General features: G+C 48.0%; 1 protein-coding gene across 3 annotated transcripts in view; it reads left to right on the forward strand.

Annotated features, from left to right (window-relative positions):
* Window positions 1-26,077, forward strand: part of CLUH (clustered mitochondria homolog) — a 76,204-nt gene extending 50,127 nt beyond the window's left edge. For all 3 annotated transcript variants that reach the window (XM_083479520.1, XM_083479519.1, XM_083479521.1), the window contains exons 10-26: window positions 1,859-2,553; window positions 4,564-4,805; window positions 6,830-6,934; window positions 9,746-9,846; window positions 10,109-10,261; window positions 10,606-10,668; window positions 12,664-12,908; window positions 13,281-13,365; window positions 15,824-15,977; window positions 16,934-17,073; window positions 18,165-18,245; window positions 19,400-19,525; window positions 20,082-20,203; window positions 20,488-20,581; window positions 20,706-20,840; window positions 22,099-22,172; window positions 23,621-26,077. In XM_083479520.1, coding sequence (XP_083335646.1) covers window positions 1,859-2,553; window positions 4,564-4,805; window positions 6,830-6,934; window positions 9,746-9,846; window positions 10,109-10,261; window positions 10,606-10,668; window positions 12,664-12,908; window positions 13,281-13,365; window positions 15,824-15,977; window positions 16,934-17,073; window positions 18,165-18,245; window positions 19,400-19,525; window positions 20,082-20,203; window positions 20,488-20,581; window positions 20,706-20,840; window positions 22,099-22,172; window positions 23,621-23,771 — 2,766 coding nt within the window. In that variant the 3' untranslated portion in view covers window positions 23,772-26,077. The remainder of the gene's footprint in view (window positions 1-1,858; window positions 2,554-4,563; window positions 4,806-6,829; window positions 6,935-9,745; window positions 9,847-10,108; window positions 10,262-10,605; window positions 10,669-12,663; window positions 12,909-13,280; window positions 13,366-15,823; window positions 15,978-16,933; window positions 17,074-18,164; window positions 18,246-19,399; window positions 19,526-20,081; window positions 20,204-20,487; window positions 20,582-20,705; window positions 20,841-22,098; window positions 22,173-23,620) is intronic.
* The last annotated feature ends 1,252 nt before the right edge of the window (window positions 26,078-27,329 follow it).

Genomic DNA, 27,329 nt, shown 5'->3' on the forward strand with positions numbered 1-27,329 from the left:
CCTGTTGTGGGGATTCAAATCACCAACCTTCTGATCAGCAAGCCCAAGAGGCTCAGTGGTTTAGACCACAGCGCCACCCACATCCCTTTAGGACCTACAAAGCCCTATGGATCTTGGGCCTTGGCTCTCTGAAGGACCAAGTCTAAGCCTGCCTGGGTTTGGAGATCTTCTGGGCAGGCCCTTTCCTCAGTCCTGCCCACCTTCACAAGAGAAGGCCTTCTTGGTGGCTGCTCTCAGATAGTTGGAACTCCTTTCTGCAGGAGACCAGGCTGGTCCCTCTCCTTGCTTTCCTTTCACCAGCAGGCAAATGCATTTTCGTTCCAGCAGACATTTGGCCACCAGCTGGCTGTTGTGGCAGGATCTTCTGAGGGTGGATGCTATCGTGTGTGTTTGCGTGTGTGCACTTCTAAATGATTTTAAGGGTTTTCCTGTGCTGTTTTTAAGTCGGCTGCTTATTCGCTTTAATATGTGTGTGTGTGTATGCTCTTGTATACGTTGTAATTTATGCTCTGAGCCACTTTGGGTTCTGCACTGCGAGAGAAGTGGGATATAAATAAAATAACTAAATTCTTTTCAGCAAACCCGCTCTGAGTAGGACTTGCATTGACTGCAGCTTATTTGGCTTTTTTAAAATATTTATTGTGTGTTTTGGGTGGTGTCTGTTTAATTTATGCCATTGAGGTGCTTTCCAAACAGGTCTGATGTCATGGACTAGTTGGACGCAGAGGAATGGTGGGAGGAACTAGCTGGGGAACTTGCAGGGGGAGAAGGCTCAGAGCCCAGGGGATTGGTGGTGGGACAACGGCTCCAGAAGTCTGGAAGCAGGAGAGGAGGGAGGTCAAGAGTCAGACTGGTGAAGAAGTCAGGGTGTCGCCTCCTTCTACTGCAATGAGTTCCCCTCCCACCTCTCCCTCCTGGTCTCCCAGGACCAGGAGAGACATGAAGAGGGCGGAGGAGAAGTTAGCTTCATGCAGGCGCAGTCTCAGATTGCGTGGGGAAGACCCTAGAGACGAGGAGACTAGGCAGCTGTGAGGACCTTCAATCTCAGCAACTGCTTCATAAGGCAAGGCCTGCTGGAGATGAGTTGCTGTGCTCATTAGGCCTGACCCTCCCATGCAGATTCTGTTATGATTTACTAATGTACAGTCGTACCTTGGAAGTCGAATGGAACCTGTTCCAGAAGGCCGTTCAATTTCCAAAACGTTCGAAAACCAAATCTCAGCTTCTGATTGGCTGCAGGAAGCTTCGATGTTCGTGTTCTGAAAGAACGTTTGCAAACAGCAACAATCGCTTCCGGGTTTGCGGCATTCGGGAGCCAAAATATCTGAGTTCTAGGGCATTTGGGATCCAAGGTACGGCTGTAGCTGTATATATATATATTAATTTTATTATTATTTAAATATTATTTAAATTTTATTTTCAGTGCAAAATTACAACAAAAATTACAAACATTGAATTCAAAATAAAACTATACAAACAAGAAAGAAAGACAAAACACAAAAAAGAAAAAGAAAAAACACATACACATCTACAAATAAAACCATATGTATATGTATGTAATGACTAGATTAGAATGAAGATATAGCTGTATATATATATTAATTTTGGTCAATTACCAGTAGAGAAGACAAGAAGAAAACGGAGCACATAAAACACAATGCAATACTTAAAGCATACTATTAAATGTAGTTAAAAACAATGTAAGGTATTAAAACCCCCCAATGAAAAATAGAAAATAATTATATTAACATTATATTTACTGATGCCTCGCTCCTGTCCTCTTCTGCTCTGGGGTCGGCGAGCGCCGTCTCTCCTTGCGGCCGACCATCTCCCATGACTTTGCCTCTCTGCCTCGCAGGTCCACAGCGACTTCACTGCCGCGGCGACGAGAGGCGCGATGGCGGTCATTGACGGCAACGTGATGGCCATCAACCCCAGCGAGGAGACCAAGATGCAGATGTTCATCTGGAACAACATCTTCTTTAGCCTGGGCTTCGACGTCCGCGACCACTACAAAGACTTTGGCGGGGACGTGGCCGCCTACGTGGCCCCCACCAACGACCTCAATGGGGTCCGGACGTACAATGCGGTGGACGTGGAAGGGCTCTACACCCTGGGCACGGTGGTGGTGGACTACCGGGGCTACCGGGTGACGGCCCAGTCCATCATCCCCGGCATCCTGGAGCGGGAGCAGGAGCAGAGCGTCATCTACGGCTCCATCGACTTTGGCAAGACGGTGGTCTCTCACCCCAAGTACCTGGAGCTGCTGGAGAAGACCAGCCGGCCCCTGAAGATCCAGAAGCACGCGGTCCTGAACGACAAGGGCGAGGAGGTGGAGCTCTGCTCGTCCGTGGAGTGCAAGGGGATCATCGGCAATGACGGGCGCCACTACATCCTCGACCTGCTCCGCACCTTCCCTCCCGACCTGAACTTCCTGCCCGTCGATGGGGAGGAGATGCCTGAGGAATGCCAGAAAATGGGCTTCCCCAAACAGCACCGCCACAAGCTCTGCTGCCTGCGGCAAGAGCTAGTGGACGCCTTCGTCGAGCACAGGTAACCCTCGCCACCGCCCAGAATTTATAGAGAATTCATGGAGTGGGAAGGGATCCTGAGGATCATCTAGTCCAACCCCCCTCCCCCCGGCAAAGCAGGGCTCGAACCTGCAACCTTGGTGTGATCAGCGCCACACTCTCACCAACTAAGCTATTGAGGCTTTTTGCATCACTGCGCTAGGTTTCTGTCCGGGGTGTGTGTGTAGTAAATGACCTCATTGGCCCAAGGGCCGCGTTCCTTCTTGGGCAACCTTCCAGGGGCCACATGTCAATAGGTGCGGGGCCAGAGGCAGATGTGGGCGGAGAAATGGTGTTGATTTTTGGCTTAGTACAAGAAGTTGCGTTTCAACCATGCAAGGGCTATGAGAGTTCAGGCAGGGGAAAGCAATCGAGTTTGATCTGAAGCAGGCTGGGGAGGGGTGTAAGCTAGAGGAGAGTGGGAGCCCCAAGGTATTAGTAGTACTACTACTACTACTACTACTACTACCCCACTCATCTGACTGGTTTGCCCCAGCCACTCTGGGCAGCTTCCAACATAATAAAAGCGCAGCAAACGTCAAACGTTAAAACCTTCCCAATGCAGGGCTGCCTTCAAATGTCTTTGGAAAGTTGTGTGTTTATCTCCTTGGCATATACTTGGAGGGTACTCCACAGGGCGGGTGCCACTACCGAGAAGGCCTGTAACTTGATATCCCGCAGTAAGGGAACCACCAGAAGGCCTTCGGTGCTGGACCTCAGTGTCCGGCCCGAATGGTGGGGGTGGAGACACTCCTTCCGGTATACTGGGCCGAGGCCGTTTAGGGCTTTAAAGCTCAGCACCAACACTTTGAATTGTGCTCGGAAACGTATCAACTGCCGTGCTTATGATACGAGGTGTCTGCTGAAATCGTCTGTGGAGCAGACACAGGATTGCGCGCGAAAAAAATTTAAGCGCCTTCAATTGTTTTCTTAAGTGTTATATTATAGAAGGGGAGGCTGTGCAGTTAAGATACCTTTCAGTATTGTCGAGTAAAGTTTTGAGTTTGAATATTACATATCGAACATACTTCATTTTCTAGCATCCACCCGCTGAGTAAACCAAATTTTAGTCCATCGGCAGTTGAGCAGCGGGGGAATCTCTTCAGGTATTTTTTGCAGCGTGAAAAATTAACAGCGGCAGACACTTGGGCCCAAACATGCCCAGTCCAACCTCCTATTGGTTTTAGAGCTGCATAATGTTTTGTTGGGACATGGGTGGGGCTGTGGGTTAAACCACAAGAGCCTAGGACTTGCCGATCAGAAGGTCGGCGGTTCGAATCCCCGCGATGGGGTGAGCTCCCATTGCTCGGTCCCTGCTCCTGCCAACCTAGCAGTTCAAAAGCGCATCAAAGTGCAAGTAGATAAATAGGTACCACTCTGGTGGGAAGGTAAACGGCGTTTCCGTACGCTGTTCTGGTTCGCCAGAAGCGGCTTATTCCTGCTGGCCCCATGACCCGGAAGCTGTACGCCGGCTCCCTTGGCCAATAAAGTGAGATGAGCGCCACAACTCCAGAGTCGGCCACGACTGGACCTAATGGTCAGGGGCCCCTTTACCTTTTTTATGTTTTGTTGTAAGTTTCCGAGGGCATTTTCCAGCTCACCTGTGGTTCCCAAAATCCTACATCATCACAAACAGAAACCCCAAGTTTCTAGTCCTTGTGATGGAAACTTTGAGGGCTGTGTGTGTAGCCGTTGCTCCAAAGCAACAAGGGAGCCACTGTGATACAGTGCCAGACTAGGACCTGGGAGACCAGGGTTCAAGTCCCACTTGACCATGAAGCTCACTAGGTGACCTTGGAGGGGCCAGTGGCTGCTTTTCAGCCTTGCCTACTTTGCAGGGTGGTTGTGAGGATACAGTGAGGGAGGGGGGAGACCCCTGCACCCCACCTTAAACTTCTTGGATAAAAGGTGGTGCTAGAAATATGTGTGTTCTTGCAACCCCTTTTGCGTTGGGCTGCTTCATCCCTTCTCTCTTCCTCCCTCTCCTCGATAGGTATCTCATGTTCATGAAATTGGCTGCGCTGCAGCTGATGCAGCAGAAGGCGATCAAGCAAGAGACCCCCTCCCCTCTGGAGAACGGCGGGAGCCCCACCTCCTCCTCCTCCTTTCCCGAGAACGGGGTGGAGGATGGCGAGGAGAAGCCCCCCTCGGAGGATGGCAAGATGGAGGACAGCGTCGCAGGGCTGGACCAGGTGAAAGAGCTGACGGAGACGATTGCGTCGGACGATGGAGCAGGTAACTTGGTGCTCTCTCCCACTGGGAACACTGCTGCCACCCCAAAAAAGAGGGAGACCCCCCCTTTTCCTGTGCATGAAGAAGCCCTTCCATTCATAAGAATGGGGTTTTTTTGCTGGATCTGAGATAGACTGTGTCTGAACCCATAGGATCCATTTGACCGTCGGACCTCGTAGCTGTGCACAGGTCTTCGCCATGCATTTACCTGCCTTTTTAAAGGCTGGTACAAAGTCATTTGATGGTAGTGAGTTCCCTCGGTTACATTAGGTAAAGGTAAAGGGACCCCTGACCATTAGGTCCAGTCGTGGCAGACTCTGAGGTTGCCGCGCTCATCTCACTTTATTGGCCGAGGGAGTGGCGTACAGCTTCCGGGTCATGTGGCCAGCATGACTAAGCCGCTTCTGGTGAACCAGAGCAGCGCACGGAAATGCCGTTTACCTTCCCACCAGAGCGGTACCTATTTATCTACTTGCACTTTGACGCGCTTTCAAGGAGCAGGGACTGAGCAATGGGAGCTCACCCCGTCGCGGCGATTCGAACTGCCGACCTTCTGATAGGCAAGTCCTAGGCTTTGTGGTTTAACCCACATCGCTATCTGCGTCCCTTCTCGGTTACATTACCCCCCCCCCAAAAAAAAACAACAACCCTTGCTAGCCCAAATCTCCCTCATCTCCTTTTGGGAAAGTACGTCAACCTTTGGATCATTTTGGCTGTCCTTTGGGAAGAGGTGAGTGGTACCAGAACTGGACACAAAAATTTCCAGATCCAGCACAGATTTGTATAAGGACATCGTGAAATTGGCAGGCTTTTGGTTTTTCCAGTTGAACCTGGAAGGTCACACTTCGCCCACCTTTACAGTTGGGGGTCAGGAACCTCCAGCCTGTCAGCTGAGCTTTGCCCACTACAGGATCCAAGTTGGCCAGTGAGGCTGTTCTCCCCCCTCCCACATGTGACATCATCTGATGGGTGGGGTTAAATCTTGCATTGGCTACATGTGACATTTACCCAGAACACACTCAGCGCTCATCAGCTGCCATCACTTCTCCTCCTCCTCCTCCTCCTCCTCTATTATACAGTGGTACCTTGGTTCCCAAACTTAATCCGTTCTGGAAGTCTGTTCCAAAACCAAAGCATTCCAAAACCAAGGTGCACTTTCCCATAGAAAGTAAAGCAAAACGGATTAATCCGTTCCAGACTTTTAAAAACAACCCCTAAAACAGCAATTTAACATGAATTTTACTATCTAACGAGACCATTGATCCAAACAAAATGTACTGCAGTCATACAATCAATCAATCAGTAGCTGAACTGGGTTCCACACAGTCACAAAAACAAACAAAAAGAGCTACAAAAACGCAAAATAAATAGCAAAAACAGACAGACTTCAGGGTAACATTCAAAACGGAAGTGTGGCACTCAAATCGGAGCACGTTGGGCTTCCGAAAAAAGTTCGCAAACCGGAACACTTACTTCCGGGTTTGCAGCGTTTGGGTTCCAAGCTGTTTGAGTACCAAGGCGTTTGAGAACCAAGATTCCACTGTATTGTATATCACCCTATACCCGCAGGTTTCAGGGTGGTTCAGATGATAAAATCACATCATCTGCTGAGCAGAGCTTAAATCCTGCTCAGGTCAGCAACATTCCATGCAAAGCCCTTCCTGAATCAATAAGGAAATTTGAAAGCTCTGCTTAAAATGGAAAGGGGGGTGGTAGTCTTCATTTTAGCAGCTGCTTTGTGATGTCATGGGGTTGAAAGGTCCGCAGCCCCTCCCACCTGTCAAATTTGGCCCATGAAGGCCGATCCCAATAAGGATGCTGGTCGTGACTTACATGCTTCGCTCAGTCGGTAGAGCTCTTATTTATCTCGGGGTCGTTTGTTTGAGCCCCACGTTGGGCAAAAAAATTCCAGGGGGTTGGACTAGATGACTCTCGGGGTCTCTTCCAGCTCCACAGTTCTATGGTTCTGTGAAGCGGAAAAGGTCCCCCCCATTTGCTCTGCAACCTATTTTGTCTCCTTTACCCAGTGGACCCCAAAAGCCGGGAAGTGATCCAGAATGCTTGCAAAGCTGTCGGTTCCATCAGCAACACGTCCTTCGATATCCGGTTTAACCCAGATATTTTTTCGCCAGGTAAGAAGGCGCCCCAGGTGCGCTTGGAGTCCTTTGCAGCACGTAACCCCCTTCCAAGTGTTTGACCCTTTTGAGTTTAGACGTCTGCGTGTTTTCTTTCGGACACTTAAGAGATGCTCTGCACACAGAAGCTCCCAGCTTTTAATCCACCCAAGCATTTAAGTTCTGTATTTCCCCCAAATGCATCTTGATCCTGCCTTTCTTGTCAGCGATCATCAAAGCAGCTCCTAAGCTGCAAGAAACAGTGAGAAACAGGAGGGGAGAACCACGTACACCCTCTTGAGCTCCTTGGAGGAAAGGTGGGGTGTGAATGCTATAATCAGTAAATAAATCACAATTATAGGATCCGCAGCAAGCCTTGGGGCCAACACACGCTTCCTGTGCAATTGCTAGGAGAAGCTCAGAAGCATCTGCTTCTGCTGGCACAAATCATAGATAGCTGAGCCCATTTTTGTCCAAACTGGTTAACATTGGGTTGTAGCAAGCTAAGTTTATATTCAGAGTAGGTCGGTCCCGTGAAATAAATAGACTGCAAGTTAGTCATGTCCATTATTTTCAGTGGATCTGTTCTAAGTGGGACTAACATTGAAGTACAACCCATTACTTTGACCATCGCTAAACCAAGAGAAGATGACGTACAAACTGACATGGGTGGATAGCTCAGTTTGTTAGAGCATGGTGCTGGTAACGCCAAGGTTGCAGGTTCGATCCCCCTATGGGGCGGCTGCATATTCCTGCCTTGCAGGGGGTTGGACTAGTCAGGCTTTTCCAAACTTGGGTCTCCAACTGGTTTTTGGGACTACAGTTCCCATCATCCCTGACCACTGGTCCTGTTAGCTAGGGATGATGGGATTTGTAGTCCAAAAACAACTGGAGGGCCAAGTTTGGCCATCACTGATTTAGACGATCCTCAGGGTGCTTTCCAACTCTAAAATTCTGTAATGGCTTGAAACCATGTTAAGCAATCTGTCTGGTTGAATTGACGGGTTCTGACCTGGAGCAAAAGTGGAAGGTTTTTATTTTTTATTTATTTATTCAAATCCTCTGAGGAGCTCTAGGTGGCCTGCATACTTCCCCCTCCCCTTCCCATTTTTATCCTAACGGTGAAGTAGATTGGGCTGAGAGTGAGTGACTGGCCCAAGGTCTCCCACTGAGCATTGCCTGGTCTCCCAGGTCCTACTCCAGCCCTCTAACCACTACACCACACTAGTCCTATCTTATCCTGGGCAAATGGGGGGTGGGCCTGCTGTGAGCCCCATGATTTCCATATCGTTCATTCTAAGCTATGGTTTAGCGCAATGTGTGAATGCAGACCACTCTCTGACCTGCTGCAGGAAAGTTCCTAGCTAACCATCCTTCCCCAGGGTTAACATTGAAGGGGAGGCAGCTTTGGCCAATTCTGAGAGGTGTGTATTCCCCCCCCCCCCCGGCAGAGTTGGGCAGAACTTGGCAAAATCTTGCTAACAGAAATATATGCCATAAAGGCAACTCTCAGCTTAACACAGCAGTTACATTCCAGGGGCAGCACACAAAAGCCAAACTCCCATCCAGCCGGTGGTGGGTGAGATTGTCAAAACCTTTTTTTTCTCCCCACCTTCTTTTTAGTATTTTTAAATTTAAACTTGTTAATTTAAATTACATACAGGTAGTGTGTGTGTACATACACACACACACACACACATATATATATATATATATATATATATATATATTTGTTTTCGTAGATTTTCACGGGTACAGGAATGCAGGTTTTGGTGTCCTCGGGTGTCTTCCCGTGTAAAAGTTGGGGTGTCTAGGCGACGTTTCGACGAGGTCTCACTCGTCATCTTCAGGCTGGTGCTTTCGGCTTCTTGTTACTGGAACAGAGCGGGATCTCAGTGTTTGAGTTCCTATAAATACTGTAGAGGGGTGTGGTGTATTGCCTCAAAAGTTCTGGGCAGAGGGGAAGTTCTAATGACCCACCTAAGTGGTACTCAGAATATCACTCAAGAAATCACTCAAGATATCCCTCAAATAATTAAGGAACAAAAGAAGAAAAGAACACTAGCCTGGGAACTTCCCCTCTGCCCAGAACTTTTGAGGCAATACACCACACCCCTCTACAGTATTTATAGGAACTCAAACACTGAGATCCCGCTCTGTTCCAGTAACAAGAAGCCGAAAGCACCAGCCTGAAGATGACGAGTGAGACCTCGTCGAAACGTCGCCTAGACACCCCAACTTTTACACGGGAAGACACCCGAGGACACCAAAACCTGCATATATATATATATATATATATATATGCAGGTTTTGGTGTCTTCGGGTGTCTTCCCGTGTAAGAGTTGGGGTGTCTAGGCGACGTTTCGACGAGGTCTCACTCGTCATCTTCAGGCTGGTGCTTTCGGCTTCTTGTTACTGGAACAGAGCAGGATCTCAGTGATTGAGTTCCTATAAATACTGTTGAGGGGGTGTGGTGTATAGCCTCCAACGTTCTGGGCAGAGAGGAAGTTCCCAGGTTAGTGTGCCTTTTCTTCTTTTGTTCCTTAATTACACCACACCCCCTCAACAGTATTTATAGGAACTCAAACACTGAGATCCTGCTCTGTTCCAGTAACAAGAAGCCGAAAGCACCAGCCTGAAGATGACGAGTGAGACCTCGTCGAAACGTCGCCTAGACACCCCAACTCTTACACGGGAAGACACCCGAAGACACCAAAACCTGCATTCCTGTACCCGTGAAAATCTACGAAAGCATATATATATATATATATATATATATATATATGGCCCTTTTCCCATCTGGCTGATCTTCCTTTCCTGTTTTCATAGGGGTCCGCTTTCCAGAGTCCAGCAAAGAGCAGATTCAGGACCAGAAGCGGTTGCTAAAGGATGCGGCTGCTTTTCTGGTGTCCTATCAAATTCCAGGCTTGGTGAGTGAATTTGCGCCAGGAGGAAGGGGGAGAGAAGAGGGTGGGGAGCAGTCTTTACATAGGAACAGCATGGAAACAGCCTTATACTGAGCCCTAGACCCTCCGTCCATCTAGCTCAGTATTGTCCGCACGGACTGGCAGGAGCTTAAGACCAGAAGACTCTCCCATTTCTGTCTGGAGATGTAATTATGGATTGAACCTTCTGCATGCAGAAAAGCCAGGCTTGCTAAGTTCTGCTGTGTGTTTTCTTCTTCCTTGGCAGGTGAAAGACTGCCTTGACCACACCATGCTCCCAATGGACGGCGCCACCTTGGCCGAAGCCATGCACCAGCGAGGCATCAACATGCGCTACCTGGGCAGAGTGGTGGAATTCATCACCAAGACCCCTGGCCGGGCTCAGCTAGATCACATCTATGTAAGCCTCAAAAGTTTATTTGTTTTTTCCCCAACCTCTAATTGACACTTAAAAATAAATAATTGTTGTTGTTGTTTCTTGAGGATTATTTGCCCTGGCAGAGATCCAGCTGGGATAATTTGTCTTTCATGAACCGCAGCTTTAAAAAAAAAAAAAAAAGCCCACATATATTAGGGCTGCCATATGTCCGGGATTTTCTAGGTATATGCTGTGGTGCTGTGGTGTAAACCACTGAGCCTCTTGGGCTTGCCGATCAGAAGGTCGGCGGTTCAATGTGTTTCTTGTCTCCTGCTTGACCTGTTTGCTCTTTTGTGCCCCCCCCCCAATTTGTTTCCTTGGAACAGAAAATTGGAATCACAGAACTGATCACCCGGTCGGCCAAGCACATCTTCAAGACATACCTTCAGGTACAAATCGGATTATGCAACCCCAAACACCTTCCCTTACATGCCCTCTCCTGCGCAAGGGTTGCCCGCCTCTCTCTCTCTCTCTCTCTCTCTGCCTTCCCCCCGCCCAGTCCCGGTCTTCCCAGATCAAGAGAGAAGCCATTTCCTCCTTAGGCTTCTTGCACAGGTTGCCTAGCAACCGGAAGCACAATCTCATTAAGGCCTAAAATAAGTGCAGGCCTGTGTGGTTGAGGGAGAACCAGTGGCAACTTGTCTGTGTGTGGTGTGTGTGAGAGAGTGATTCAAAAACTATTCCTTCATGGCTGAGCTTGCGTTTTTGTCTTCCGCGCTCAGCAGGAAAGGTTTTTAACAAGGAGGGGCAAGTGTTTGTGTGAACTTGTGTCAGACCCGCGGCGCAGTTAATGAAAGCCTGGTGTTCCCAGATCCCTGGGAAGCTGGGAGGGGGCTTGCATAGGGTTCCTCTTTCTCCACCCCCCCATCCCCAAAAAATGCTTCTTCAGCGCATGCAGCAATCTGCTTGGGTTTGTTTCCAGAGCAGTGACTCCTCCAAAATGCTTTGCATGCTAGTTAAGTCTCCCAGCCGCCTTCCACAGTTGTGTGTGTGTGGAATCCCACATGGGGCTTCTGGCATCCGGATGGCTCAGCTGGGGAGGGACGCCCACAGTGTAATAGCTCCCTGCCCCCCAAAAAATCCAGTTCAGTCTTTGTTTCATTTCATTCACTTTTTGGGCAAATCTGATCCAGAAGATGCAACTAATCATTCTTGGAGGTTTTGTTGGTTATCGATTTACTGCCATCCTAGGTTCAAGCTCCTGTTAATTCACAAAGCCCCGAATGACCTGGACACAAAGTAGTAGTAGTAGTAGTAGTAGTAGTAGTAGTAGTAGGAATTAATAATAGTAATTTTATTGTTTGTATCCTGCCCATCTGACTGGGTTGCCCCAGCCACTCTGGGAGGCTTCCAACATTTATAAAAACATAAGACAGTCAAACCTCGGCTCCCAGACGCCTCCGTTTTAGAACATTTCGGCTCCCGAACCGAGTGTAAATGCTCTGGTTTTTAACGTTTTTGGGAAGCCAGACCTCCGACGCAGCTTCGGCTGGAGTGCAGGAGGCTCTTGCAGCCAATCAGAAGCCACCCCTCGGTCATCGAACATTTCAGAAGCCAAACGAGCTTCCGGAACGAATTACATTCGGCAACCAAGGTTTCACTGTAAAACATCAGACATTAAAAACTTCCTAACTTTAGATGTCTTCTAAACGTGGTATAGTTATTTGTCTCCTTGACATCTGACGGGAGGGCGCCACTACCAAGAAGGCCCTCTGCCTGGTTCCATGTAACTTCACTTCTTGTAGTGAGGGAAATGCCAGAAGGCCCTCAGAGATGGAAAGTACCTTCAGGACTGCTTGATTCCTCCTCCTCCTCAATTGCCAAGGCCTTCTGAGGGGGCACTTTTGGTGGTCCCACTTATCCCTGAGGTTCGTCTGGCCGTCACCAGGGGATGAGACTTTAGCATGGTAGGTCCAGCTCTGTGGAACACCTTGCCAATAGAAATTGGGCAGCAGCCGTCCCTGCTCGTTTTAAGATGTCTCATAAAAAACATGTTATTTGGGCAGTCTTTTCAAACCTGAGATTCTTTGCCAACCAGCTCTTTCTTATGTGGTTTAAGTTTTTTATTGTGATACTGTGTTTTTAGTCGACATACCACCTTGCGATGGTTTTTTATGAAAGTGCAGTTTACACATCTTTAAATGAACAGATGATTAGCTGGGTAGTCCTGAGGGAGTTTTCCTCTGTATGTTTGGTTGAATGTCTCCCTGCCATGTAGAAGGCCTGAAGTAAGGAAAAGGAAACCTCTCTGTTCCCTTCGCCTCAAATCACACACTGCTTGTGTTGGGTTTGCTCAGTAAGGACTTTTCTCCCCGGACTCCGATTGCATTATTTGACTTCACTAACATGTAGCGCGCTAACGGTCTCCACTTTCCCTCCCACAGGGAGTGGAGCTGTCGGGCTTATCAGCTGCCATCAGCCATTTCCTCAACTGCTTCCTCAGCTCCTTCCCAAACCCCGTGGCCCATCTCCCGGCCGATGAGCTGGTCTCCAAGAAAAAGAACAAGAGGAGGAAAAATCGGAATTTGGGGGCCGCTGACAACACTGCCTGGGCCACCATGAGCCCTCAAGAATTGTGGAAGAACATTTGTTCGGAAGCCAAAAGTTACTTTGACTTCAGCTTGGAATGGTACGTCTCTTAAAAATAAAACCTAGGAAACTCACAGCTGTTGTGTGTAAGGATTGCTGTCGGTCCATGGTGAGAGATCCACGGTCTTCCACACAATACTGGACTCCAGAGACCATCAGATTACATCTCTATCTTGCCCTGTGCTCTCTACTTTGGCTGGCAGCAGGATGCGACTTGGGCAGTGCAGAGCTTAGGGGGTAGGGTTGTAGCTCATGGTTAAAGCACCTGTGTTATGTGTGGAAAGGTCCCAGGTTCAATCCCCGACATGCCCAGGTAAATCTGGGAATGTCTCCCCTGTGAAGTCCTAGTTTGAAAATGTGGCTCCCTCTGGTGTGTTGCTTCCTTTTGACTCCCCCTTCTCCTTTTTTGCAGTGAGAGTGTTGACCAAGCAGTGGAAGTATACAGTCTACAGAAGGTCACCCTGCTACGTGAGATCTCCCTCAAAACTGGAATCCAGGTGGGGAACAACGTACACAACCTCCAAGTTCTTCCCCCTCACTTACCCCTCCGAACACAACTTGGAAGAACATAGACTATTTTTAAAAGGCATTTTTATCCTGCTCTTTAGCTCAGTTTCTCAAACTTGGGTCTTCAGCTGTGGTTGGACTACAACTCCCATCATCCCTAACTCTCAGGACCAGTGGTCAGAGATGATGGGAGTTGTAGTTACAACAACAGCGGAAGACCCAAGTTTGAGAAACACTGCTTTAGCTGGAAAAGGCTCCCAAAGCAAGTTTGCAAATATCAGCAGTAAAACAGCCCCAGGCCTTAAGCTCTCAAAATCTTAAGGGTGACAGCACGAAAGGAAAAGGAACTGGGAGGGAAGAGGGAGGAATCGCTCATTCTTAGTTACTGAGCTCTTCTAGCGAACAGGAGGAACGCATTGCGTTCTGCCAGCCACTAGGTTATGCAATGCCACCTGAGATTAATTTCTAGCTTTGCTGATGGAAACTGTCATGCATCCCCTTCAGTAATCTCCCTAAGAAGGAACTTTCGCTTGAGGCAGGAGAAAAGTACAGTAACTGCTGCATTTTAACCATTATTTTGCTGCTGTTCTTCAGCAGTCATAGGTGCGGCCTGAAACCCACACACCACCTGGTAGAGCCTAATCCAATTAATTCTGCAATCTCCACCTACACTCTTAGTTTAAGACTGTGAAAATAAAAAAATTCCTTCCAGTAGCACCTTAAAGACCAACTAAGTTAGTTCTTGGTATGAGCTTTCGTGTGCATGCACACTTCTTCCGATACACTGAAACAGAAGTTGCCAGATCCTTCTATATAGTGAGAAGGTGGGGAGGGGTATTACTCAGAAGGGTGGTGGGAATGGGAGATTGGCAGATAGCTGAGATGAGCCTGTTGACGACTCTTAACGACTGTAATAGGTCTTACAGGAAAAGGCAAGGGGTGAGAAGGTGAGAAATGGCTTAGTCATGTATAATTTAAGACTGTGACTAAGAGGATGGCTCCCAATTGAGCTGCCCACGATGCCTGGTTCATCTGTAACTCGTGGGGAACCTTTGGCCCTTCAGATGTTGGCTGAACTCCAACTCCTCCCCAGCAAGGATGGCCAGTGGCCAGGGATGTTGGGAATTGTAGGTCAGCAACAACTGGAGGGCCAGAATATTCCCCACATCTGCTCTGAGCCATGGTTTATAAACCATGGTTTTAGTTAACGGTAGCTGGTCTCGTGAACCCAGCCCCTGCAGCTTAACTATGGTTTATAAATCATGGTTAAAATGAGATAGTTGACTAGGCTTTCTTGTTACAAGCCTCGTTTGGTCACCATTAACCATGGCTCACTATTACGCGCAGACCTAGGCCTCCTCCTTAGCTATGGTCAAGGAGCCATCACCACCCCACAGCTGCAGAGCAGCTCAGAACTCAAAGAGCAGTCAATGAGGGTCAGGGGGTTTTTTTGGGGGGGTGAGAAATCCTGGGTGGGGGTAGCAGCAGAAACACAGATGCCGAAGGGGCAGCATACTCTGCATAGTTCCTCTGATGAAAATGTCCCTATTATCATTGGAGGGTATTAAAATCTATTTTTTGAGAGAGGAGTTTGCATTTTCTTTTCTCTTTTGTTTTTTCTTAGATAATATTATATAGTGCTTTTTATGGGGGGGTGCAGGGGTACGCATACCCCTAAATGTTTTGTGAATCTTTGTACTTTTGTCCATTTACTGTATTTATTTTTCCCGATTTGAACTATAAAATGGTCATTTTCTTGAGTCAAAATGAGAGTACCCCTAAACATGTTTTTAAAAGGGAAAGAAAAAGCACTGCACATATCCAGCATACAACATAAAAACAAGATTCCAAAGAATCTCCTGGACTTCCCTCCTCCCCTTTGTGGGTCCTATTCTTAATCATTTCCTGCTGCATCTTTTATAATAATCCAAATTTGTTATCTCTCCATAATGTCCAAAATTCACCATTAAACTGCAAGTGTTACTCCAGTCCTACTAACGATTTTAGCAGTTTACAATGGTTTTTAAGATAAATTGTAAAAAATTCCCCATTCCTTATTAAAATTTTGGTCTTCCTGATTTCTGATTCTTCCGGCCATTTTTGCCTTTTCGGCATAATCCATCAACTTAATCTTCCATTCTCCTCTAGTAGAGACTTTTATCTTCTTTCCATCTCTGGAAAGTTTAGTTAGATAAGTTGCTTTGTATTGCATTGTAGAAAAGCTTCAAAAAAGTTTTTTTTATGGAAGCAAGCAACAGCAACGCTTAGGATCAGCCCTCATTGAGAACACTGCTTGTCGATAGCCGCCTTAAACTGTGGCGCCCAGAACCCGGACGCAGGACTCCCAATTGGGGTTGGACCGAGGCAACGTAGAGTGGTACTTAACAACTGGCTTTTCCTTTTCTCTTAGGAAAGGTATGGAAGCATTTGTGTGTGTTTGTGTTTCAGATCCTTCTGAAAGAATACAACTTTGATAACCGCCACAAGCCAACGTTCACAGAAGAGGACATCCTCAACATCTTCCCGGTTGTGAAGCACGTCAACCCCAAAGCCTCGGACGCCTTCCATTTCTTCCAAAGCGGCCAGGCGAAAGTGCAGCAAGGTATGACTTGCAATGTACTACTGGCTGTGAATTCGGCTTCAAACCGAGGTGGATAGGTCCTGGGGGTGGGGTTTAACCTTGGCAGCCCAGGGGCTCTTATATGCCGGATCCTGACTCCCTGAGAAGTTTAAAAAAATAATAAAATAAAACGAAAGTTTACCCAGATCTCTGTGCAAGGCATGTGGCAGGGAGATAGGCACTTACTTTGCAACACGTACGTACGGCACAGTCATTGGGGTAGGGTAGGGCAGAATGCAGGGAGCCCAACACTAGGTGGCGCCAGATCCAGCGGCAGACATGGCCACGTAATCCGTAGAATTGCAGACACTGAAGGGGCTGCAACGGTCTTCTAGTCCAACTCCCTACAATGCAGAAATTGCTTGCCCAATGTGGGGCTTGAAGCGTCTCGTGCTCTACCAACTGAGCTATCCAGCAACGTTCTCCTTTTCGTCCTCCCTGCTGAGTTCTACAAGTGGGCAATATGGAGACATATAAGGAGACGTCTCCCCTCCCCAACTGGTTGGAAGCAGCAAGGTGGGGGCAGATTGAGAGGCGGTGGGGCCAGTGCCCCATTTGCACTGATAAAACCAGCCTCCACTGCTTACATCCTCCACATCCAGAAGAAAAAGCTAAGGGGTAAGCCCTACACAAATCTGGAGTGAGTCTCTAAGATGGTTGGATGGCGTGTTGCATGCCTTCTTCCTGCAACTCCTGCAGCCAAGCTGGTCCTCTGCTTTCCTTTGGATCACATCAGTGAGGCCGAGAGGAGGGTCTTGTCATTTGGGCCTCCATATGCACTGCCCAGGCTTGGTCACTTTAGCGCTGCTAATGCAGCGGTTTTGACTTCACCTCCAGAGATGCACTCTGTTGTCTCTCGAGACAGACGGGTGACAACAACTGCTTATAGTTAAGCATCACCTGCAATCTCAAGAGTGCTTTTTCTTTGCGCATTTCAGGTTTCTTGAAGGAGGGCTGCGAGCTGATCAGCGAGGCCTTAAACCTGTTCAACAACGTGTATGGCGCCATGCACATGGAAATCTGCGCCTGCCTTCGTCTCTTGTCTCGCCTGAACTACATCATGGGAGACTACTCAGAGGTACAGGGAGCCCTGGCCTCTCGCTGCTCCCAAATCTTCTGTCTTACGTAGGGAGGAGGCCTGCTGGGTTGGACCGAAGGAAGGCCTCTTTAGTCCGGCATCCTGTTTCCCACAGTGGCCAATCAGGTGCCTCTGGGAAGCCCACAATCAGGGCAGGAGAACCAACAGATCCCTTCTGACTCCCCAGCCACTGGCATTTAGAAGACACCTGCCTCTGAAACCTTGAGGGCTAACCGTAGAAGTATCATGACTTTTATCCCTTGATGGGTTTAGACAAATTGGTGGAAGGAACTCGCCCACATCTTGTGGCAATGAGTTCCGCATGTTTAGCTAAAACATGGTGTGAAGAAGTACTTCCTTTTTCTCTCCCGAATCTCCCCCACCAGTTATCTTCGTTGGATGACACCATTGGGTTATAGGCTGACACTCCTTCCCAAAGAATCCTGGGAACTATAGTTTAAGCGTTCTGAGAAAGCAAGAAAGAACAACTGGTTTTATGAAGCCCAAACCCGAAAATCTCCTGGGTGTTTTTTAATAAAAAAATTCCTTCCTGTAGCACCTTAAAGACCAACTAAGTTAGTTCTTGGTATAAGCTTTTGTGTGCATGCACACTTCTTCAGATACACTGAAACAGAAGTTGCCAGACCCTTCTATATAGTGAGAAGGTGGGGAGGGGTATTACTCAGAAGGGTGGTGGGAATGGGAGATTGGCAGATAGCTGAGATGAGCCTGTTGCCTTTTCCTGTAAGACCTATTACAGTCGTTAAGAGTCGTCAACAGGCTCATCTCAGCTATCTGCCAATCTCCCATTCCCACCACCCTTCTGAGTAATACCCCTCCCCACCTTCTCAATATATAGAAGGATCTGGCAACTTCTGTTTCAGTGTATCTGAAGAAGTGTGCATGCACACGAAAGCTTATACCAAGAACTAACTTAGTTGGTCTTTAAGGTGCTACAGGAAGGAATTTTTTTATTTTGACTATGGCAGACCAACACGGCTACCCATCTGTAACTGGGGTTTTTTGTGAGAGGCGGAGGAGGTTTTACGTTTTCCTGGCTTTTCAACTCTGTCTTCTTCCTTTCGTTCCAGGCCTTAAGTAACCAGCAGAAAGCAGTGCTCATGAGCGAGAGAGTCCTTGGGATAGAGCACCCCAACACAATTCAGGAATATGTAAGTAGCAGACAGCGGGGGGGGGGGTTGAAGGGATTCTGCAGCAGGCAGCTGAGGAGGCAAGGAGGAAGCGTCATGCAAACACCCCCTTGCCCACAGAAAACTAGCATATCAAGGAGAAGTCAGAACCCTTTTCCCTGAGGTGCTAGCTTTTGTGTTTTCTCAATGCGGGGAGATCTTGAAATCGGAACATTCCAATTCCCCTTACCAATTGCATTTGAAGTCTCCCTCCCCCCCCCCCAAAGAAAACCAGCCCACTTTTCTACCATTGAGATCTGTTGCCTACAAGCAACAGTCTTTTGGGGGTTGGTGCCAGAGTTCTGAGTTTCTCTTCTCCCCCCCCCCCCAGAAGTTGGGCTACATCTGCACCATGCACTAAAATAAGCATTGTTATAGCATTTTAACAGTCGTGGCTTTCCCCAAAGAATCCAGGGAACTGTAGTTTATTAAGGGGTGCCGAGCATTGCTGGGAGACTCCTGTTCCTCTCATAGAGCTACAATTCTGAGCTCCCTAGTTGTTGGTTAAACCTTTCTGGGAATTGTAGCTCTGTGATGGGGATCAGGGTGCCCCCAACAACTCCAGGCACCCATAACAACCTGTAGATCCCAGGATTATTTGCGGGGGGAAGGCCTGACTGTTTAAAGTGGCATAAGAGTCCTTTAAATATAAGGTGCAGGTGCAGCCTTGGATTGTGTGTTCTTCCCTTGGTGGAGACAGCTGGGTTCTGCAACAAAACATTGCAGCGCAAAGTCCTGCTGCTCAGGATGCAGCCTGTTCCATCCCCAGTGGCAAGCAAATTTTATCATCTTCATCCTAGCAGTATTCCATAGTCACTGAACACACGCTATCCTCACCAGGTTATCTTTGAGTTCCTTTCACCCACCCCCAAATCCTGAAGACGTGTATTTCTCCAAACTCCCATCCCCCTCCAGCTGCTATTACCATGAATGATGCCAATTAGGACTATGGAACTAAAAGGCATCACAGTCCAAATTTTGGAAACAGAAGGAATATTCTCCGGGGGGGGGGCGGGGAGGACAGCAAGGAGGGATGATTCTGACTTTTAACCGTTTTGTTTCTTGTTGAGATGATGATGATGATGATGATGATTAGTGTGTCTAAATTGTTCATCTGTTCATTACGCCTCTTTTAGATGCACCTTGCTTTGTACTGCTTTGCAAACAGCCAGCTGTCTACAGCGCTCAACTTGCTATACCGCGCACGCTACCTCATGCTGTTGGTGTTTGGCGAAGATCACCCAGAAATGGCACTCTTGGATGTAAGTTTAGCTGTTGGCCGGCCAGGGTCTCTGGAGCCCCAGCTAAAGAGCCTGTGCGGTTTCTGCAGGCGGAACTCGACTTTTTCCAATGAGATGCAGCGTCTTGAAAAACCTCTGCCTTTTGCGTTTCTAATTTGGAACACAAGTTTCCTTTGCCCTTGTGGGCTTCTAGTTCTGTGGTTCAGCAGACTTGATTCTGTGCTGTATAAACCTTTTTTAGAAATTACCTCAATAACCAAAAGTAACTGCAACGGATTGTGGGGGACGGGAGAGACTGCTATCTTCCTGTGTCCCTTGTTTTCAGATTTGATTTAAAATATTGTATATAAAGCATTGTAAGGATTATGATGATCGTTCATTTTTATGCAGCGTTTCTGACAAGCGGAAGTTCTTCTTTTGCATAAAAATCTCTGATCACTGTGTGTCCAGTATGTGCCATGAGGGTGGATTAGGGGGGTGGGCTCCTTAGGGGTTCTTTTGTTTGTGAGAAGGCCAGCTCTAGCACTAAAGGTCTACTTTTGGTGCTGCCTCACTGGAACATTTCTTCTGCCCCTAGAACAACATTGGCTTGGTCCTCCATGGAGTGATGGAGTACGATCTCTCCCTGCGGTTTCTGGAGAACGCGCTGCTCATCAACTCCAAGTACCACGGCGCCAAGTCTCTGAAAGTTGCACTCAGGTGAAACGCCCAATCCTGTTGTTTGCCCAGTGGGGAGGGAGGGGCTTTCGCAGCTAAAATATATGCATTATATGCAAATGTGTATATCGTGACCTGCCAGCCACGGAAATGCAATTGATCAAACGTTATATGAAAGTACTGAAAAACACTGTTTAGTGTTAAGTTGGTGGGCAGGCATCTGCCAGACTTGCTTCTGCAACCGAATTCTCACCCACGTCGCGATCGCTTTCCAACCATGCGCAGAAACATCATTCTGCCGTCTTCCCTTTGCATCCTCTCTGCAGTCACCACTTGGTCGCCCGAGTGTACGAGAGCAAAGCTGAGTTCCGGTCGGCTCTGCAGCACGAGAAGGAAGGCTACACGATCTACAAAAACCAGGTAAAGGTCCCTTGCTTTGCTTTAATACATTGAACGCCTTCTGTTTCCAGTATGTATGTACATTTGTTTAATATATATATATATATAAAAGTATTAATAAATATCTGTGTGTGTTTTTGGCTAGCTTGGTGAGCATCACGATAAGACCAAAGAAAGCTCGGAGTACTTGAAATATCTGACTCAGCAGGCTGTGGCCCTGCAACGCACAATGAATGAGATCTACAAGAATGGATCCAGCGCCAACATTATGCCCTTGAAAGTGAGTTGCCCTGCGGTAGCTGCCTAGATTGGCTTTGGCAGTAAGATGTACCTCTTGATTTCCCTTGTCTGAGGAATTAAGCAGCAATGCGTAGTACATTTCAATGTCCCAGAGTGCTGTTCAGTTTACTCTACTGCACCACTACTCGGGGATTTTTACTCCCATCTCGTCACAAGAGCTCAGCCGTGGTGTTTTCCTGTCTCATAGCTTGGCATTGCTTGTCTTTGCAATATCCTTGAGCTGTGGGGGTTGAGCAGCTGATTGTTGAAGATCAGCCTGACCACTTCGCAGCTGGACAGGGACCTGAACTTGGGTCTGGGTCAAAGCCACACTGTTGATCGTGTGTGTGTGAAGCACTGAGGGCTCTAGGCAAGATAAAAATGGCAGATAAAGTCTAGGCTTAATTCATTGTAGTGCAGATACGAAGCAACTGAAGTCAGCATAATGATCCTTTGGTGACCTGTTCCCTCCCCACTCAACTGAACTGCCAGGAAACAACTCCCTTCTAAGCCTAACCTTACCTAAAGGGTTCCTGTTCTTAGGAATCAGGCTCAGAAGGGTGGAGAAGTGCATACATTTTATTTACTTGCATTTATTTCCTGTCTTTCTTCCAACCTGGAACCCAAGGTGTGGTGTACACCTGGCTCCCAGATACCATTCCAGGCATGTTTTTTTAAAAATGTTGTTACTATAGTAACAAAAATTATGCCTCCCCCCGCCCCAGTGTAAAAGGCCATAGTTTAATTAGCTGAAGACCAAGGAGAAAAGAAATGCTTCTGCCTAGTGCCAAAAGATATGTAATGAAAGTGCCGGACACGCCTCCCTGGAGAGATCATTCTACATATGAGGAGCCACCGCAGAAAAGTCCTGTTCTTGTGTTGCTGCCCTCCGGATTTCTCATGGAGAAGGCGCACGAAGAAGGGCCTCAGATGCAGGGTCCAGGCTGGTTCATAGGGGGAGAGCCGATCCTTTGAGGTATTGCGGTCCTGAGCCAGTCTTCGTATCCTCATTGCTGGGAGCCCTTCCCAGTGGTCCAGTCACCAAGTCCTGTTTGCGTCAGAAACCCTGTGTTCTGCTCGCTACCCAAATCACCACCTCCCTTTATACAGGGGAAGAGCGTTGGCTGCCTCTAGGATCCACGGTCCCATTTTGGCAGCCCGGCATTTTTGTTTGCTGCTTAGAGCTGTGCGTTGGTTTCTTAGCCCCATGTGTTGCTTTTATTTTGTTGGTTAATAAGCTAATCTCTTGTTTCGTTTAGTTCACAGCTCCCAGTATGGCCAGCGTCCTGGAGCAGCTGAACATAATCAATGGGATTCTCTTCATTCCACTAAGGTAAGAGACCCCAGACTTTGTGTATCCGACTGTCTTTCTCTCTACCACTCCAGGTGTATGAATGGCACTGGGTGTCGCCTCCATTGTTTTCAATGGGCCGGGGGGGGGGGGGGCTCAGCAGAATTTTGAAGCTTAGGTGTAGGTTGGTTGGTGATTACAGGCCCCTTCTTTGGTCACTTCGCTGGCCCTCCAGAGGTTGCTGAACTACAACTCCCATCAGCTCCAGCAAGCATCGGCCAGTGATTAGGAGAGCTGTAGATGAGTAGTTGGAGAACCAACTATTCATCCACACCTAACTTTAAAGTGCATAGCAAACTCTTCATCTGCTCTACAGTGATGGGAGTTCCTTCGCTGGGTTATTAAGTCTCTCCTGCCTTTATCTGTTCCTCTAGAGCAGGGGAGGGGGAAAGGATTTCATCCCAAGGGACAGATTCCCTGCTGGACACATGGCAGGGGTGGGCGGGGCCAGGGCCAAAAATGGGCGGAGCAACTGATGTACATTTTAACATTGTACTGTAGGCTAGCACACACACACGACCCTCCATTCTGAATCATTATCAGAGTTCAAGGATACATTTCAGCCAGGACAAAAGCACTTGAGATGCAAGGCTGGTGAGGGGTGTGACTTGGAAGAAGGGGGTGTGGCCAAGGGGGAGTCTCTAGAGAAGCTGGGTGGGGGGGCCCTAGCCTGCAGTTCCATACCCCTGCTTCAGAAAGCACCTGGGCCAAATCTGCATTGCCAAAACTACCTTTCGAAAAAAGCTAGGAGCTATCTTTCGGTATAAGATTATCAAGGAATGGCTGGACACCAAGGAGTGGGGGTCGGAGACTGACTTGGAAGAAGGGGTAGGTGAACTGGGGGAGCTTGTAACAGCCAGGTGAAAGTCAGAGGCAGGAGAAGGGGGACAGAGAGCTCAGGCTGGTGGAGAGTCAAGGGCATGGGTAGGCAAAGTAAGGCCCGGGCCGGATCTGGCCCAGTTGCCTTCTAAATCTGGCCCGCGGATGGTCTGGGAATCAGCGTGTTTTTACGTGAGATGACTGTGTGCTTTTATTTAAAATGCATCTCTGGGTTATTTGTGGGGCATAGGAATTCGTTCATTTTTATTTATTTTTTCAAAATATAGTCCGGCCGCCCACAAGGTCTGAGGGACAGTGGACTGGCCCTCTGCTGAAAAAGTTTGCTGACCCCTCTTCTGTCTCCCATGACCCAGGAGAGGATTGAAGTGGGAGGAGCAGAAGCAGGTTAATCGCAGGCGGAGTCCTTGCCTGCTTGTACGTAGCTTGGATAGGAGAGATGCATAAACACAGGTCAGGTCTTTCTGTTGCGGCAACAGCTAGGGAGATGAGCTACCTCTTGTCTTCCGTCCCGAGCGCCCCGCTCTGCGCGCCATTCCTCTGAATTTGCTCTGCCAGGGATTGCCCAGCCTTTCCCCCTTCTCCCTCCGCAGCCAAAAAGACTTGGAGAACCTTAAAGCCGAAGTGCAGCGGCGCCAGCAACTTCAGGAGGTCCTCAAGGGCAGCGAAGAGTTGGAGTCGGAAGAAAAACCCACAGAAGAGAGCGAATCCGAAGCAAGCCCGCCTGCAGCCACGGCTCCCTAGCTTGGGGGTCTGCGTCGGGAGAAGGCTCTGGATGTTTGAATCTGTCCCGGGTTGGGGTTTAGGGGGTTGCTCAGCCTCTCCTCGGGGCAGCTTCTCCTCGGCAATGTGTTTTTGTGTTGTTGTTGTTTTTATTTTTTAATTTGCACTGGTACAATGAATACACAATGCAAAGAACTAAATTTTGAGAAATGAACCCTACCTGTCAAGGCGGGCACTGGGCACCCGAAACGGGGCGGTGCCCGGAGAGTCTAACTGGGGCGGGAGAATGCAGGGATGCTGTGGGGAGGGTGGAAAGGGGGCATGCGTGTGTGCGTGTACGTTTCAATCCATTTTTACCGTGTACATAAGAGATTTAATTCCAAGTGAGGTATAATAACATTTCTCAGGTCATTTTTTCTGTTGACTTTTAAAGGACATCTATAACTTTGCAGAAAAGGAACCTTCCCCACCTCCCGGGCCTGGTGGTTCTTCCTCCCCAACCCCCCCCCCAAAAAAAGTTCTTTTTCTTCCAACTTTTGAGGCTCAGCCTGCTGCTGCACTGTTTAGGTGATCGTGACACTATAAATATTATATATTAAATATAAATTCAGCCATATTTTTTATCTCAATGTTTTATCTTTAAGGCCTGAGCAGAGTTGGTACTGCAGAGGAAACTGTTTTGAGGAGATGGCATAGAACTTTTTTTTGGTCTACATTTAGGAGACAGCCATTGGATTCCTTTTAGGGTTCCTCTTTTTATTCTTTCCTTGTCTTCCCCCCCCCCCAAACTATTTAGATTTGTTGGGAACGTGGGGTGTGGTTTTGTTTTTTTGCAAGTTTCATGGCCCAGGAAAGGAGATGATGTGTGGTTTTTGTGTCCGCCTAAATTCCTTGTGCTTTGCTCCCTCTTGAGCACAGCATAAGAAACAGCATCCAAAAAGGGGGGGGGGTATTTAAAAAGAAAACTAAGGCATGGGATGCTAAAGCTCTGGTCATCCAACTGCCCCCTATGCCAAGTTAACTGTAAAAGCTGAATTGATGGCTTGGGGGGCAGGGAGGGAGTGCTGAGTAACTAGGCTAGGCTCCTCCCATGTCAAAGCATCCCTAAAGTCTGGTATAAATTCCCCCCCTACCCTTTTCAACTTATACAATGGAAAATCCCTAGTGCCTATACTTTACCTCTCTCCCCACCCCCTTCTCAAAGAGTTGTGTGAATGGCATGGAACAAAAGCGCCTCGGTCGTCTCTCACAAGTTACGCGCCCCAGAATCGTACCGGAGGAGCTGAAGACTGCTGTCTCGAAAGCAATTGGTTCAATTGGTGAGCTGAATTGAATCAATGTTTGGGTTGTTGTTTTTAAAAGGTTTATCTGTGAATGTACTAAACAAGAATCATGAACCTAAATTGAAGCTCTTTTCTCTCCCCCTAATTTCCTTCTCACAGTGAAAATAATAATAAATTTGTATTAGATACTATATAGTACGGAACAAGATGATTGGGGGGGGGGGTCTTGTTCGTGTGGAGGTTTTTTGTCCCAAAGCCTCATCAGCTTTAGAACACAAGTTTCCCAAGAAGGCATTCATTGCTGGCAATGGATGCTCTGCCCAATATTCTGCTCTCCCCTGAAGGGGGAAAACGGTGATACGTTCTTCAGCTACTCTTAATAGCTCTCACTACTGTACGTCCCTGCTATTACCGACAGGTTGAATGTGTTCGTAAGAACAATAAAGCTGATTTCCTAGCTCTGCCCTCCCTGCCTAGAAAAACACACATCATGTTGAGTTCAAAATGCAGAGTCTGGTGGTCACCACCTCCCTCCTCTCCCTTTTGTACTAAATTGCATTTTGTCAGCCGCCACCCCTGCTCAAAACCACAAGAGTGAGAGGTCATGTTTCTACCATGTGACTCGAATATTGTATTTTGGGAAAGGATGGGTTGGGGGGGGCAGGACTTGTGTTACAGACTCAGTGCAAGGGGTTGGGCAACTTACGGTCCCTGCGGCCCTATAAAACCTGCCAAAAACGGCTACCAAAGAAAGGTGGGTGGGAGGGGAGTGTGTGAGTGAGTGACGTCATCGTAGCGTGGCTGGAAATTGCTGCTACAGAGGGCAAAATAAAATAAAGCGAAACTTTGGCATGGTTCTGGGGCCCAGATAGCGAAGGTTGCCTATTCCTTGACGTGAGTGCAATTTAGGTACATAGCAAGAGCCCTGCCCCCCTTCCCTGGGGGAGAGAATGTTCTTTGGTCCAGATGTGGAGGTGGGGGGCGAGAGAGAAAAATACAGAATTTCCTTGGAAGTGTCTGAATAAAGAACAGATTTCAATGCAACTTTTACTTTAGGTTTTGTGTGCTTTGTTTTGAGTAGTATCTCCCAGTAATGGTTCCCCTCAAATAAATTTGTGACATAAGCAGAAAAAGAACAATCTGCCCAATTTTTCTCGCAGACAGTGGACAATTTGGCTTAATTTTATAGTTAAAGCCAACAACAGCCTTGGGTATCTGTCTCCTGAGGGGCTAAGGTGGTATGGTCAGAATCTTGCCAGACGCTGTGGCTCAGCTATTCTGCCACGTTATTTCCTTACGTTACAGACTACATGACCTCTATAATTTGTGGGTCCAGAGGTGTGCTGGGGTGCTCTGGGGTGCTGCGACTACCAGTGAGAGGGAGACCCAAAAGGTCTGCCCACCAGTCCTTAGCTTAATGACCTCAAGGAGGCACACATGCTTAAGAACCTAAGAAAAGCCTGCTGGATCAGGCCAGCAGCCCACTTGGTCCAGCATCCTGTTCTCACAGTGGCCAACCAAATACCTGTGGGAATCCAGCGCAAAAGCTCTCGCGCCCTCTGTAGTTTCCAGCAACTGGTATTCAGCAGCACTGCTGCCTCCGACTGTGGAAGCAGAGTACAGCCCTCTCTCTCCACCATTAATTTGTCTGATCCTCTTTCAAAGCTTCCTAGCTTGGTGGCCATCACTGCCCTCCAGTAGAAGCAAGTTCCATACTTTTAACTATGCACTGCATGAAGGAAGTGCTTTGTCTGCTTCTTCCACTCCCTAGTGTAGGTGAGTGGCTAAAAAGGTCACCAGTGAGCTTCGTAGCCAACGGGATTTGAGCGCGCCTCTCTGAGCCTAGTCGTCTCAATCAGTTGTAATGTGGGAGGGCACCACAAAGTGCCAATTGCACAGAAAACTGATCTGCATTCTGCCCCCACACCCCCTAAAAGAGTAAGCCCTCAGCAAGGGTGTCTGCATCTATCTTGGGGTGTCATGGTGCCTGACTACAGCTGCCAGGTTAGGAGCCTCGCCTGTAGGCAATCTTCTCGCCACTGTTCACACACAGATGCTTTGTAACTCTACAGGCCTCTTGTGCTTTCATCCACATTTAGCTGAGAACAAAAAACTGCTATCTAGACTATTTCTACAGTCCCGATCCAGCAAGGATAAAAGATACAGTGGTACCTTGGGTTGAAGAACAGCTTAGTTTATGAACAACTTGGATTAAAAACGCTGCAAACCCGGAGGTAGGTGTTTTGGTTTGTGAACTTTGCCTTGGAAGCAGAACAGATTTCGCTTCCTGTTGAGT

The sequence above is a fragment of the Podarcis liolepis genome, assembly GCF_965112155.1.
Source record: "Podarcis liolepis genome assembly, chromosome: 16".
NCBI classification, from domain to species: domain Eukaryota; kingdom Metazoa; phylum Chordata; class Lepidosauria; order Squamata; family Lacertidae; genus Podarcis; species Podarcis liolepis.